Consider the following 13,156-nt stretch of genomic DNA (forward strand, 5'->3'; position numbering starts at 1 on the left):
TTCCAGTTCTACATTTTTAATTATTATTTGAGATTAATTACCTCTAATATGACTCCATATTAAGAGTTTTGATCTGGCTTGTGATTTGTATTTTACTGTATAATGAAAGGAATGAAGAACAGAACAAACATATTGCTGACTGTGTAATTTCCCCTGCTAATTTAAGACAACAGGAATTGTTAATCTGGTAAATCAAGTTCTGTTTGTGTGCCTTTCAATAGTTATGTGTTACAATCAATATCTGTGTTCGCATTTGACCTCAAACAGAATTTAAAATATATTAGATAGCTCATGTTTATAGCCATGGCTCAGCAACAGGTTTCCATATTTTTAGCATATCGGTTTAAACACCATTTTTCAAGCCAATGTGTCAGTTTAAATACTTACATTTGAATATACCTGAGAAAAAAATACTGACTTGTGAAGGAATGAAAAATGAGACACATAGCTCTTATCAGAAGAACTCACAGTTCTGTGGCCATTTTTACAAGTCCTGCTTGGAGAACACTGTAATTCTCATCCTCACCTCTTTTTTTTTTTTTTTCCTCAAATTGTGAGGTAAAAATTGTGTGTTTTCCCCTCCGTGTTTTAAAATAGATAAACTTAAATGGATTTTTTTTTTACTTCAGTAGAAATACTCAGGCAAGTACAGCCTTGTAACCTTAACACAGTGATGTGCCATTGACAAAGTTTCTTGGCTTTACCACCTGTAGCAGGTGTACTGTAGCTCATCTTGCAGATACCTCACACAGCAGTACAAAATGTAAGAGGCACAGGTGATGGTTACTGAGTAAGGGTGTTGCAGCTTCTTGTGGCACTACCCAGGCCATTTGGGTTTGCTTCATCTTAATTTGATTTTTGAAATTATTTTTGAAGTGGCTAAGGTGAGGTATTACCGTGTCTAATTCTCATCTGGTAGAGGAGCTGGGTTAGATTTTCAGAGGTTTATTATGCAAAATTGCTCAGTAGATGTGGCATGGTAATAAAGAGTTTGCACAAAAATACTAAGAACAGGCTGGCTCACTTGGAACTCCCATCTTTGAATTTTGTTTGCTTCTTCAAGTATGGCATGAAAATGCCCTGTGTAGCCAAATGGTCAGTAACCTCCAAAGGCTGGATTTGCCAGGGCACTTCAGCTGCTCTGTCATAGTCCAGCAGAGCAAGCATGACTGGAGATTGCCTTGATGTATTTTTATAGCACTTCCCCTTAGCTTAGAGGGGACTTGAGGGAAAAGCAGCCCAGCTTTAAAGGTTAGCATAGTTTGCTTGCACATCAATGTCATTTTTCACTTCCTCAGCCATTTTTACCTTTTCAGCCACCCTAACACTTTTCTACCTTTCCACCTGTCTTCAGAACAGGTGGTGCAACCAAGCACCCCAAGACACCAAGCAGCATTTCATAGAGGATGGGAGAAACCAGATGCAAGAATGTTTCCAGATCTTCCTTTTTAGGAAAACAAACAAACAAAAAAAGAAGCACTTCAACAAAAGCAAGACATGCTTCTTAGTAGTCCATCCTAGATCATTATTAGTTCCTCTTTGGAGGAGACAAAACACAACAGCTTCTGCTGCTGGAAAACAAAGTGCTAAGAAGATGAACAACAACAGCTTCTCTGTGTTTGCATGTATTACCAGGCTTCAATTTTCTCTTCAGCATGCTGTCCAACTTGTTTTTCCTTTAATTACCATAAATCAAGCTTGAAGTCGAGTTCCTCTTTAATCTGAGCAAAACTCACCTTATTGGGGACCCTTTGGAGTCAGTGGAGACCACAAAGAGTAATATCACAGAAGAAAGGTGATAAAATAATAATTGTCCCATTAGCTTTTTTTAACACAACAAACAAAAAGGCTGAATTTGCCAACCCAAGTATCATTACGTGGCAGTGGAAGAAAAACAGGTTTGAGAATATTACTGGGTTGCACGTGGTCCATGTTTTAAATACCAAAGACCAGCAGCCCTTCCTGTATAGCTGGGGGCTTCTGCCCTTCCAGGAGGATGGCAAGGTCATACTTAGAGCCTTTGCACTGCTGCTCAGTTCCTGGCTGGGACCTCTGGGACCACTGCTTCTCCTCTTAGGAAGAAGAGGTAGCAAAACCCTTCCTCATCTGGAGTCCAGCCCCAGGTCAATGTCTTGGGCAGCAGAGCTGTTGAAGGAGTACTAGATAAAAGGTAACTTTCTGTCTTATATTCTAACTTGGCAAATCTTCATCTTCCATTGTTTCTTTGACAGCTTCTCTGGCATTCTCATTGAATTTCCAAGCTACTCCACGTGTTTTCTTTGTGCAGTCATGCTTTTTTGTCTCACTGCTAGGTCCTGGGGCAAAACACTGAGCCCCTGCATTAATCCATTTTAAGTTATTGCTGCTCTGTCTAGGGAGTTACAAGATCTAAGATTTAAATCTCCATACAAGTCCCAGTGCAAAGCTTGAGCACTGGGTTGAATAACACCATTCTAAGGTTCCATGGCTTGCACGAGGTCATGTGGGATTCACAAAAAAATAAAATACTTCAGTAACTGAGACAGAGATCAACAGGCCAAAGTTCCTACAAAATCTTCAGAATTTTGTTTAGCACTTTTGCAGCCTCATAGTGACAACACAGTGTTTCAGTTAAGAAAGATATTTCTCTTGAAATCCTTACAGAAAATAGGAGCTATTTTTACACTGATTAAGTTTTTTCAACATGAAATTCATTAAATTACCTTCCCAGACCTAAACATGAAAATCTCTGAAAATTGCTACAGGACATTCATTAGTATTAATTGTTTTTTCCCAGCAAAACTACCATTTGATATAAATGCAAAAGACACTCTTCAAGTCAGCATCAGTTTGTGCCAACAAGAATGTTAATTTTCTGTGCTGATTCAGCCCTATGGATATTGAAGCAGGACCCTCAGATGAGCAAATGCACAGAGTAGTTATGATGCCAATTTTGAAAAATGAGAAGTTTTGTCATGCAGTTACTACCTACCTTTGTCTTCTGCATTCTTTACATTCCTGAGTAAACATAAGTAATATATATATATATGTACATACCCAAATAGCATCTTAAAACAGGGGTGTGTGAGCAATTAGTCACAGTTGCTAAAATAAGGTAACATTGATGAATTCAGCAGGTGAAGCCCCTCTCTGGAGCAAATCAGTTTTATCAGTTTCAGTAGGCCAGGGTACCTTCTCTTCAAAAAGGTGTTTAATGGTGACCTACTTTACCCCATCCCTTTGGAGGTGGTTGCTTTTCCTTGTTATACCTGTTTTCTGACCCCTCAGGCTGCCTTCAGACTGTTTGCTAAGTCTGTAGGAGTTAAACTGCTACCAAAAATGACCGAGATCTTAGAGCAGTTTTCAGCAGTCTTCATTTGGCCTATTGTGTTTTCTAAAGGAGACATCAAAGGACTCTGAGAAGCACTCTCAAGATATGTCTGGTTTTATTACTTTGATGGAATTGATTACTAGTCAGATTTGGACCATCCTCATTCAGTTGTTCCTCCAATACATGTTCCAAGATGCAAATGGACTAAGCAAACCACAACCTTTGAGGAGTAGTTGGGTTTAACAAACTCTCTGACCAGAGTACCCAATACACTATAGAAGCTGTTTACCTAGGTAAAATGTTAAGGATTAAAGTTAATTATTCAAACAGGATAGGTATCATAAAATTAAGATTTAAGTAAGAAAGTCCACAGAAATACTTCAGGTTTTTTGTTTGCTTATTTTGTTTGTCTTTGAACTGACAGGAGTCTATGCTGTGTATATAGACAATGGATTTAACCATCATGTGGCTCATTTTGTCTTTCTGAGCAACCTCATCTTTAAAGATTTGGCTGATCTCTTCAGTTTTTGGTGTGTCACAGTTAACCATAAGATGTCCAAGAGGTTGCTCAGTATCCAGGTAATTACAGCCAAATGTACCTCTTAGAAGCAAGGAATATTATCCTTGTTTGCTGTCATATTGTAATTTGGGAAATAGTTGATGACTCTAGATCACCAAGACTGAAATTAGCCAGTTATGACATTGCCCATCATTATGGTGAGGGGGATGGATCAGGGCAGTATTTCTGAGAGGATGGGTTGTGACACACAGTAGTCATGAATCATGGTCAGGTGTTGGCAATTTGTTGAAAATCTAACAAATTATAAAGCAACTGCAACCTACTCTCTGCATTCTTGGTGGCTTTTATTCTACGAGGCCAAGCATGCTTTTCAGGCTTTCAAAAAAAATTAGTTTTGTCACTTTTACAGTAGATATTAATTTTTATAAAGGGAGGTTTTGCAGTGTTTTGGTTTGGTTTTGGGTTTTTTTTTACATCACCTAAATAAATAAAAAAAAGCAACACTTAAAAACACTGGCCTAAGGAGTTACTAGTTGGGATACAACATACTCATTTTCTCAGCCATAGTGATTTAAATTCCAGTTAACAAGGAAAAAGATAATTTCTTAGTCTTTCCTGACTAGTTGCTAACCTATGTTAAATAGTTTTATGATCTTTGTTTAGTTCCCATACTAGAAAAAAGAAACACTGCTGCAATTAGGCATGGAGGACTCATGTACTTGGAGCCTAAATTATATGCTTACCCTAAAATTGTTCAGGAAAGTTGACAGCATCAAATCGTATTGCACAGGCAATTTGAGGGACTATGTGTGGCATCCATTTCTAACATACCCATTTTCTGAATAATTATAAAATTTCTGTCCCTGAAGCTGTCAAAATAACTCACATAGAAGTGTAAAAAACCTTGAATAAAGCCAATTCCTCTTGGGGAAGCAGTTTAAAATGTTCTCAAGTATCTTAATAAATTAACTATAGATACCTATGACAAGACTAATTTTCAATGAAAGACTTTCTGCTTTAAAAAAGAGATATTAGGATCTTTTCTAGTTTCCAAAAGCACTCTCCTAGCATGCTATTCAAGATTAATGCCTCTTAATTACCATATCTTCATTTACTTTCACAGTCATGAGGCTTACATTTTGTGTAAGTTTTATAAACTTTGTGATAACATTTATATCTTACTTTTTGTGTTGCTTTCTCTACTGATTCAAAGGGAAAAAATAAACTGATTTTAAAAAAAAATGTTTTTACAGCTGTATTTACAGGTCCCTGTACTGGGGTGAAATACATGATTTATATAAAATTCTGGCAATATCTTGAAAAGCAAGGAAGAAAGTAACTTAAAAATCTTCTAGGGAATAGACAACTACCTAGATCTGAAGTGTGCTGTGTGACAGCTGACCTGCAGTCCAGAGGACAGGGAGTGCCTGGAAGAAAATAGAAAAGAAAAAGAATTAGTAGGATAGGCATAAAAAAGGCTATATTCATCTTTTTTACTTGCTGTAAATGTCATTGCCTTGATATCAAGATAGCCACTTTTCCCTGCTTTCATCTCCATCTGATATATCTCTATTTGTTGGCTGAAACTGAAGAGGCACAGTGTTTTGGTGTTGGTTTGGTGGTTTTGTTTTGCTTCTCTTTATTCTTCTTAGATGACAGAGAGGGAGTATGGGACCCTTGAAAATGGGAGGCAGGGTCAGAAATCTCCACAGCACTGTGAAATCTCACACAGCAGCCTGGGAAGGAATGAAGGAATAAACTGCTCTTTTACTGCAGGGTCAGTGGGCATGGTGACACAGGAAGAACTTCAGAGCTGAGTGCAGTCATATTGCAGAGATCATGTACTCTGTCCTCAGCAGGGGATGCTGCTGCTTTTCCTGTGCTATAATTAGCCACTGCCAATGAATGCACATTGCATCACAGGAGTCAGGCTCCTGGCATTTTCACCTTTGCCTTCCAAAATGAAGGAATTATCTTCAGTGACAGCTAGCATGCCAAGGGAACAAATGCACCCCAAGTTACCTGGTCAAGGATATACAGTTGTTATTGTTAGCAAGGATCAATGATGTTTAAAAGGGGATGGTAGAATCACAGAATCTTTCAGGCTGGAAAAGCCCCTTGGGGTGATGGAGTCCAACCATCATCCCTACTCTGCCAAGTTCTCCCCTAAACCACATCCCCCAACACCACATCCAAAGGACCCTTAAACCCCTCCAGGGCTGGTGACTCCACCACCTCCCTGGGCAGCCTATTCCCCTGTCTCACCACTCTTGCTCTGAACATTTTTTTCCTACTTTCCAGTCTAACCCTTCCCTGGTGCAGCTGGAAGCCATTCCCTCTTGTTCTATCCCTGATTCCCTGGGGAGAGACCAGCACCAACCTCTCCACCATGGCCTTCAGGTGGTTACACAGAGCCAGGAGGTCTCCTCTAAGCCTCCTCTTCTTCAGACTGAACCCTCCCAGCTCCCTCAATCATTCCTCATAAGATTTATTCTCCAGGCCTTTCACCAACTTCGTTGCCTTCCCCTGCACTCACTCCAGCACCTCAGTATCTCTCAGTCTCTCTCTTACCCAAAATTGGACACAATACTCAAGGTGTGGCTCTACCAGTGCTGAGTACAGGGGGTAAGTGGCTCCCTGCTGAGAATCTATTGACATATATATATATAATATAGCTACTTTTTCCTGGAATTCCCATCAAAAGAGAGAGGTTTGTAGTGTTTTGATATTGGTTTTACTTCACATCTGTTCATTTAGCAGCATGTGCTGCCCAGGTTATGTCAGCTTTGTCCCCTCTGGGTCCTTTAGCATAAAGGAGGATGTATCTCTTTTCCATCACTGCAGCTTCCTCCAAGGGGACAACCTTGGGGTTTTGTAGCCTGGTTTATTGCAACAAACCAGGCAGAACCTGCTACAGACCAGTAATGTCTGTGATCTTCTATGAACACACCAGTGAATCCTAAGGATACTTGTTCTGGTTTCAGAAAAGCTGTTATGAATTACCAACCCCCAGGAAAACAATAATATTCCAAAACTGTGCAAGTCTCATCTGTTAGATCAGTTTAGATGCTCATGAGCAGTAAATATTGTATCAGCTACCTCATCTGGATGGAAAGACTGGATAATCCACCCAATAGGTCACCATTTACAACTCACTCTAATATTATACTTACTGCTTCCTTTCTTGTGCATCATTAATATAACCTGGCTGCTGTTACTCACAGTAGTTTCATGTCATACAACTTGTTACTTTCTATGTTTAAATAAAGCTGGTTGAAATCAGTGTAACCAAGTGGATATTCATAACCTCATCTTGTGCTATTTCTGCCAATGTTGTAATAGACAGAAAATTACTACTGTGAACCACTGCTAACCAGTGCATAAAAAGAGAGTTCCAGCTTGGGAAAAACATATGATGTAAGCAGAAAGTAACTGAACATTCCCTGGGAATATCTCTGAAATTAGCATTCAATACACCTATTCTTTCTTCAGCTGTTTTGGGTTTTTTCATACCCAGCTCATGGATAACTTCTCCCACTGCTCAGTACTTGTAATCAGAAGAAGAAATTATAAAGTTAAACCTCTGGCTGAGAGATCAAAGCATGTTATTTTTCTTGAATAAATAAAGAGAACATCTACTGCTCTGTTATGTCATGCATGATGTTGCCATTTTGGGACTTGATCCAATTCTTAGAAATGTTGCCATTTTTCTTTACATTCCTATTTTAATTCTTTTCACAAATTAATTAGCTTAATTAATTACTATGCAACAATAAATAGCATCCTAAACCACTGAGAATTTTAAAATTCAACAATAATACAGGCTATTGGTGGGACACTGAAGTTACTTAGGCAATTACAATAGCCCCTGATTTCAAAACACAAAAGTAACATTATGAAATTTTTTAGATCAGAGAAGAGTATCATGGATGGATAATTTACCATCTACCAGGACCCTCATATCCTTCCCCAGAAATGGGATTTGTTTCCTTAACTCATTTTTCTCTTGAACACAAATTATAGAAACTTATTTCAATATACACCAGCAGAAGGCACTTAAGGTGCCAGCTCTCAGAGCCATGTTAAAGCATGACAATCTCTGCTTTCTTCTAAAGGCAATTAAGCCTCTAGATGTAAAAATAAGAAATGAAAACCTCACCTGCATGCAATGCAATGGCAATTTGCTCACAATGTTCATAAGCATAAACTAGAGGAAAGTAACCTTTTATGTATGATTTTATGATTTACCCTCTTAAGCCTCTCTATTTTTTGGGATTCAATTATTTGAATTAATAGTATTGAGTGTTGACAGTGCTGCTTAACAACTGATGGAGACATCACCTGAAATGAATCACAGTTACTTGCTTTTGAGGAAGAAGAAAGGAGAGAAATCTTTGCATGCAGTGGGAACAGGAGCTAATCAAACCCCATTGTGAAATGATTCAAATACAAAGGGAGAGACCTGGCTTCCTCCTAGACAGAGCCTTGTGTTTGCTGATGACAGAAGCCAGCCCTTTGGGGACAGGATAGCTTGCAGTTGACAGCAGTACTTTTGCCTGCTGCAGAGATTATTCCAGGTGCTCAGCATGGAAAATGGCAATGCCAATTCCAAGAAAATGGCTTTAACAACATGAGACATCCTGTTGAGAAAAAAAGCTCATTACCATGAAAGAGTGCTGAGCAAATTACTGTGCTACTTAGCCATGTTTTAGAGATGGAAGCACTGTGTGTCTGCTACCTCAGAACCTTTCATCTTTTATCCTTACTGGTGTGTACTTGGTAAAATTAGTAAGTAAATATAATTTATAAATGGTCTTTTCCTTTGCAAATCTTACTGTTCTAGACAGACTGAATTAGAGCATAGGGAAGCTAAGCCATTTTTGAAGGTCAACAAGAGGAGGAACACAACCAGCTTCTTTTCACCTCTGCTCAGTCTGTTGGACCAGGACCAATCAGCTTAGGGCTGCTGTAGGCAACTCTTATTTCTGCTGCAATCCAGACCAATGCAGCTGTGCTGCATTCTGTGTTCTACAACAGAATAACTCCTGGCAAACATGATCTGCACCATGAACCTCTCTGCTATTCTCATCAAAGCACGCATGGTAGGAAGTTAAGTGAGCTGGTTCTCCATTGGGTTGCAATTTGGGAATTCCATGTACAAGACCTGTGCTAGCACTACGTAGATTTCTTCATGTGGGCTCCATGCTCCATCTTTCTGGTGCTCCCAACACAAGAAGGACATGGAGCTGTTGGAGTGAGTCCACAAGAGGGCCACAAAGATCATCAGAGGGCTGGAGCACCTCTCCCATGAAGCCAGGCTGAGAGAGTTGGAGAAGAGAAGGCTCTGGGGAGACCTTCCAGTGCCCTAGAGGGGCTACAGGAAAGCTGGGAAGGGACTGCTCACAAGGGTGCCTGGTGACAGGATGAGGGGGAGTGGCTTCAAGCTGGAAGAGGGGAGATTAAGGTGAGATATTAGGAAGAAATTCTTTCCTGTGAGGGTGGTGAGACCCTGGCCCAGGTTTCCCACTGTGGCAGTGTCCAAGGTTGGATGGGGCCTTGAGCACCCTGGGCTGGTGGGAGATGTCCCTGCCCATGCAGGGGGTTGGAACTGGATGATCTCTAAGGTCCCTTCCAACCCAAACCATTCCATGAATCTATAATTCTATGAGCTGATCTGTATGTTCTTGCTAGATGAAAAACTCCAGTGACAAGAGGATACCTACTGCTGAAAGGAATAATTATTTCAGTACTGGTGACCTAGCTTCTGCTCAACTATCTATCTCTGGACTTTTATGCTGTTATTTTTATTACAGCAACCCCTATATACCCTACCTAATACCAGAGTTCCAGTGACCAAATTCAGCATGAAACACAGAAGCAAAGACAATCTCTAATTTTTAGTAAATCTCATACTGAAGCTTAAATATGCAAGAATAAATTTTTGTATGTTACTCTTCCCCCCAAAAGCTAGAAGATTACCCAGATACCTGACAGCACTGAGGCAAGGTTGATAAAGGTGTAACAGAAGGAAGCAAGTCCCTGAAGAGACACTACTGTGTGAACCTCTGTTCTGTTCTGCAGGACTGAGCAAGCCTGCAGCTTACATTTTTCCTCTAAAGACAAACCAGAAGTCCACAGCCAAGCTGGAGGGTGAACACAAACCTCCCGAGCTCCCTATTTCTAAAGACCATCTTTTGCCTCCTCTTCAGTTGACTGAATATCAATCAGACTTCATTTTCTTTATGATTTTTTTCCCCCCATAATCTATGACTTCAACCCAAACCCTTCATGACTCATAGCAACTGCTGGCTATGCAGACAGGCAGGCCCAGGGAGAAGAGCTCCTCTCTGCAGCATGTGCAGTGCCTAGCAGTGTGCTGAGTGGGGCACTGATCAAAGGCAGCACAGCAGGGCTCAGGAGCTTCTATCAGCTGTGCTCCCACTACCACCATCCAGAGAAGGCTGGAAAAGCAGAAAAAAGCCAGGAATAGGGAAGGGCAGAGGATCTCAACTTCAATGTGAAGATGCTTCATTCAGAAGTGGAGACCATACCACATGTATCTTCAGCCTTATGTATTCTTCCCTCAGAAAGTTTCACAAACAAGGTTACATCAAGACATCTGACATGTAATCTTTCTAGAATAATCAAGCATTTTGCTCTTTCATTATCTTGTCTAATAGTAGGCATTTGCCTACACAAGGAGGAATCATCTTAGGACATCAGACATAGTCATTACAAGGACAAACTTAGGTGAGGTAGGGAACTAAGATACTCCGAGATCACAGGAATATTCTCACTAGGTAAAGAAGGTGATTCATCAGGAAATGTTAATGTCAGGTCACAGGTAGAAAAGCAGCATTCAGGCCAGAAGCACAAACAAACTGGATTTGTTTGTCTTCAGCCTAGCCTCCAGTATTTGGTTTTTTGCCTTAATTCTTTATGTTGATTTTAACTTTTGATTGAGCTTGTCCTGAAGCAGTCATAGAAGCAAACTAGTGAAAGAGGCTTGTATATATCCTACTCAACACAGGACAAAAACTATTGGAAAGACAGACCAGTGAGTACGTCTAACTCAGGAAGAAATACCTTTAATTACTCTTCCATTGCTTTGCTCAACACTGTTAACTTACCCCCAAAACTTATTGCAAATTCTGAGCTAGAAGTGCACAGTTGATACGGGCAGATACGGGGGGGTTTCTGCACAGGGAAAGGAGGAGAGAGAACTACACTCAAGTTCAGGTAAGAGAGGTGATACAAAAAGATGCACCTTGTAGGAAAAAAGATACATCTTGTAGAAGCATTGTGCTGCTTCAAAAGATGCTTGTGCTCTGTGCACCAATTGATGGATGCACTTAAGAGAGGCAAAGCATCTCAAACCAAAAGGTGTTGGACTCCTGACCAGGGCAAGAGTTTTCAGGTCTGCCTGAGTTGTTGTTTTGACTCATATTGCCTGCACATTTCCTTTTTCTCACCTGGCCACGCAAGGGCAGTTTTCTATTGCAAAACGACCAGTCTCCATGACAAAACTAAATCAAATTAAATAACATGCTCTGAGACAGAGCTTGCTCTGTGTAAGCTATTGACAAACATGAGGCAGATGGGCCTCTCCCTGGAACACTGAACCTCTCAGGGCTCACATTATCCCACCTCAGAGGAGTTGGAATCGTAGAACCATATCATTACGATACCATATGAAAACATCATTCACATGAAGAATTTTCAGTCATTTACTTCAATATTTTTAAGACCATCGACACGAATTGCAACTTTACCTCAACAGGCTATCACCTATTATATTACCTCTTTATATTACCTATTACTCAACAGGTAATATAACCCTATAAATATAAGCGGTGCATTATTAAACTCACCCCCCCTCACCTCCTCACAGCTCTACCCTCAAGTGAGGCCTGCCCAGGCTATCACCACAGCCCCACGGGGCGCGCGCCTCTACCCCTATCAGGAGGTGCCCAGCTAGCTACCAACCCCCGCCGCACCGGTTCGGTCCAGTCGAGTGCAGTGCGGTTCGGTTCGGTCCGATCCTGTTGGGTCTGGTCCGGTGGTTCCGCGCTGCCCCCGGGCTGCTCCGTTCCCTCCCGTCCGTTAACGGCCGCCGCCGCCCGCGCGCCGCCTCGCGGCAGCTCCCGCGCCCCCCCAACCCCGCGCGGCGGCGGCAGCAGCGCCCCCCAGCGGCGGCGGCGGGGAAGTGCGTACCGCATGGCGCATGCGCAGCGCGATCCCCAGGCCCCGCCCCCCCCTCCCGGTGCATGCGCGGCGGGAGCAGCCCCAGGGAGCGCGGGGCCCGAGGGGGCCGTTCCGCTCCCTCCGTCCCTCAGGGTCGCCGCCATGGTGCTGGAGAGCCTGGCCCGCATCGTCAAGGTCCAGCTGCCCGCTTACCTCAAGCGCCTGCCGCTGCCCGAGAGCGTCGGTGGCTTCCTCCGCCTCACAGGTAGGTGAGGGAAGAGCCAGGGCCGTCGGCCGGGACCCTCTCCCCACCCGCGGTCGGTGTCGGTGTCGGGGGCAGGGCCGGGCCGGGCGGTTCTGCCTGGGCTCCGGTACATCCCCCGGGCATCGGTGGTGATAAGCAAGCGATCTGTGAGGCCACTCGCACCCCGAGATTTTAAATGGTCGGTAAAGCGTTCCAGCAGGGGAATGATCCGATGAAGCGTTTCGGTGCCCTGCGGGGTAAGCGGTGACGGAATAAATGTCGCGACAGAGCTCGCGATTAAAATTCCTCTCTGTGCAAGGACCGGCGAGTCAGGCTGGTAAAGAAAAAGGGGTTTAGCTGAAGGCCTGAAGCACTGCCTCTTCCTTTGCTGGAAAGGTTAAAGAGAGCGTCTAGAGTGAGTTAAAAACAACAAAAAATCTGTTTCTGGAATGTATGTAGAGAGTCAAGGGGTTTTACTGAATCATTCCTGTAAGTATTTTCTGAGTGAAAATACTTATTCTGTTAACACATTAACATATTCCTTAATTGTAGCCCTATCACAGAGCAAACAAGAAAGACCAGTAAATCATTTTAAGTGTTCAGTGCATTTCAGTGCTTTGCAAACTGTGCGAGCCCAGGCTCAGCTGTAATAATCCAGGCAGAACCTCAAGTAGTGTCAAATGAGATTAGTTTGGTGATAATAAACTGGAGGAATGCTCTAACAGAAACTGTGGAAGTGGAAAAAAAATCTTTGAAGTGTAGGAGCACCCTCTGCCTGCTTATCATGCAGCACTGAGGTGTGGGGCTTCAGCAGTGCTGGGAAATGATTTAATTCAGAACAATTTCTTTAAAGTCAGGTTTGAGTACTTTTTTCCCTGTTTTATGCTGCTTGTAAACT

The 13,156-nt window shown here is 42.1% G+C and overlaps 3 protein-coding genes across 5 annotated transcripts in view; 1 reads left to right on the forward strand and 2 right to left on the reverse strand.

The window, feature by feature from the left end:
• LOC139795664 (AT-rich interactive domain-containing protein 1B-like) lies at window positions 1-12,202 on the reverse strand. 3 transcript variants are annotated; one of them, XM_071742597.1, is made up of 3 exons: window positions 11,828-12,202; window positions 5,201-5,257; window positions 1-3,599 (listed from the first exon to the last, which is right to left on the reverse strand). In XM_071742597.1, exons 1-2 carry the CDS (start codon window positions 12,200-12,202, stop codon window positions 5,201-5,203), a joined length of 432 nt encoding a protein of 143 aa, XP_071598698.1. In that variant the 3' UTR covers window positions 1-3,599. The 3 variants fall into 3 exon arrangements, with proteins under 3 accessions (XP_071598698.1, XP_071598697.1, XP_071598696.1); XM_071742596.1 differs by lacking the exon at window positions 1-3,599 and having other exon boundaries at window positions 5,068-5,257; XM_071742595.1 differs by lacking the exon at window positions 1-3,599 and having other exon boundaries at window positions 5,068-5,257; window positions 11,813-12,202.
• Window positions 12,143-13,156, forward strand: part of CISD2 (CDGSH iron sulfur domain 2) — a 4,394-nt gene continuing 3,380 nt past the window's right edge. The window contains exon 1 of the mRNA XM_071742590.1: window positions 12,143-12,279. Within this exon, the coding sequence (XP_071598691.1) occupies window positions 12,177-12,279 (103 nt within the window). The 5' untranslated portion in view covers window positions 12,143-12,176. The remainder of the gene's footprint in view (window positions 12,280-13,156) is intronic.
• The window catches only part of BDH2 (3-hydroxybutyrate dehydrogenase 2), a 17,480-nt gene continuing 16,950 nt past the window's right edge, over window positions 12,627-13,156 (reverse strand). Inside the window, exon 11 of the mRNA XM_071742589.1 lies at window positions 12,627-12,646. The gene's annotated coding sequence lies outside the window, so the exon portion shown is untranslated. The remainder of the gene's footprint in view (window positions 12,647-13,156) is intronic.

Source organism: Heliangelus exortis, chromosome 4 (genome assembly GCF_036169615.1).
Source record: "Heliangelus exortis chromosome 4, bHelExo1.hap1, whole genome shotgun sequence".
In the NCBI taxonomy this organism is placed as follows: Eukaryota; Metazoa; Chordata; class Aves; order Apodiformes; family Trochilidae; genus Heliangelus; species Heliangelus exortis.

Coding starts and splice junctions, on each gene's coding strand:
- LOC139795664 (XM_071742595.1), bottom strand. CDS start 12,202: ATGCGGGCCAGGCTCTCCAGCACCATGGCGGCGACCCTGAGGGACGGA. Junction 5,258..11,812: donor AACCGGTGCGGCGGGGGTTG/GTAGCTAGCTGG, acceptor ATTTTCTTCCAG/GCACTCCCTGTCCTCTGGAC.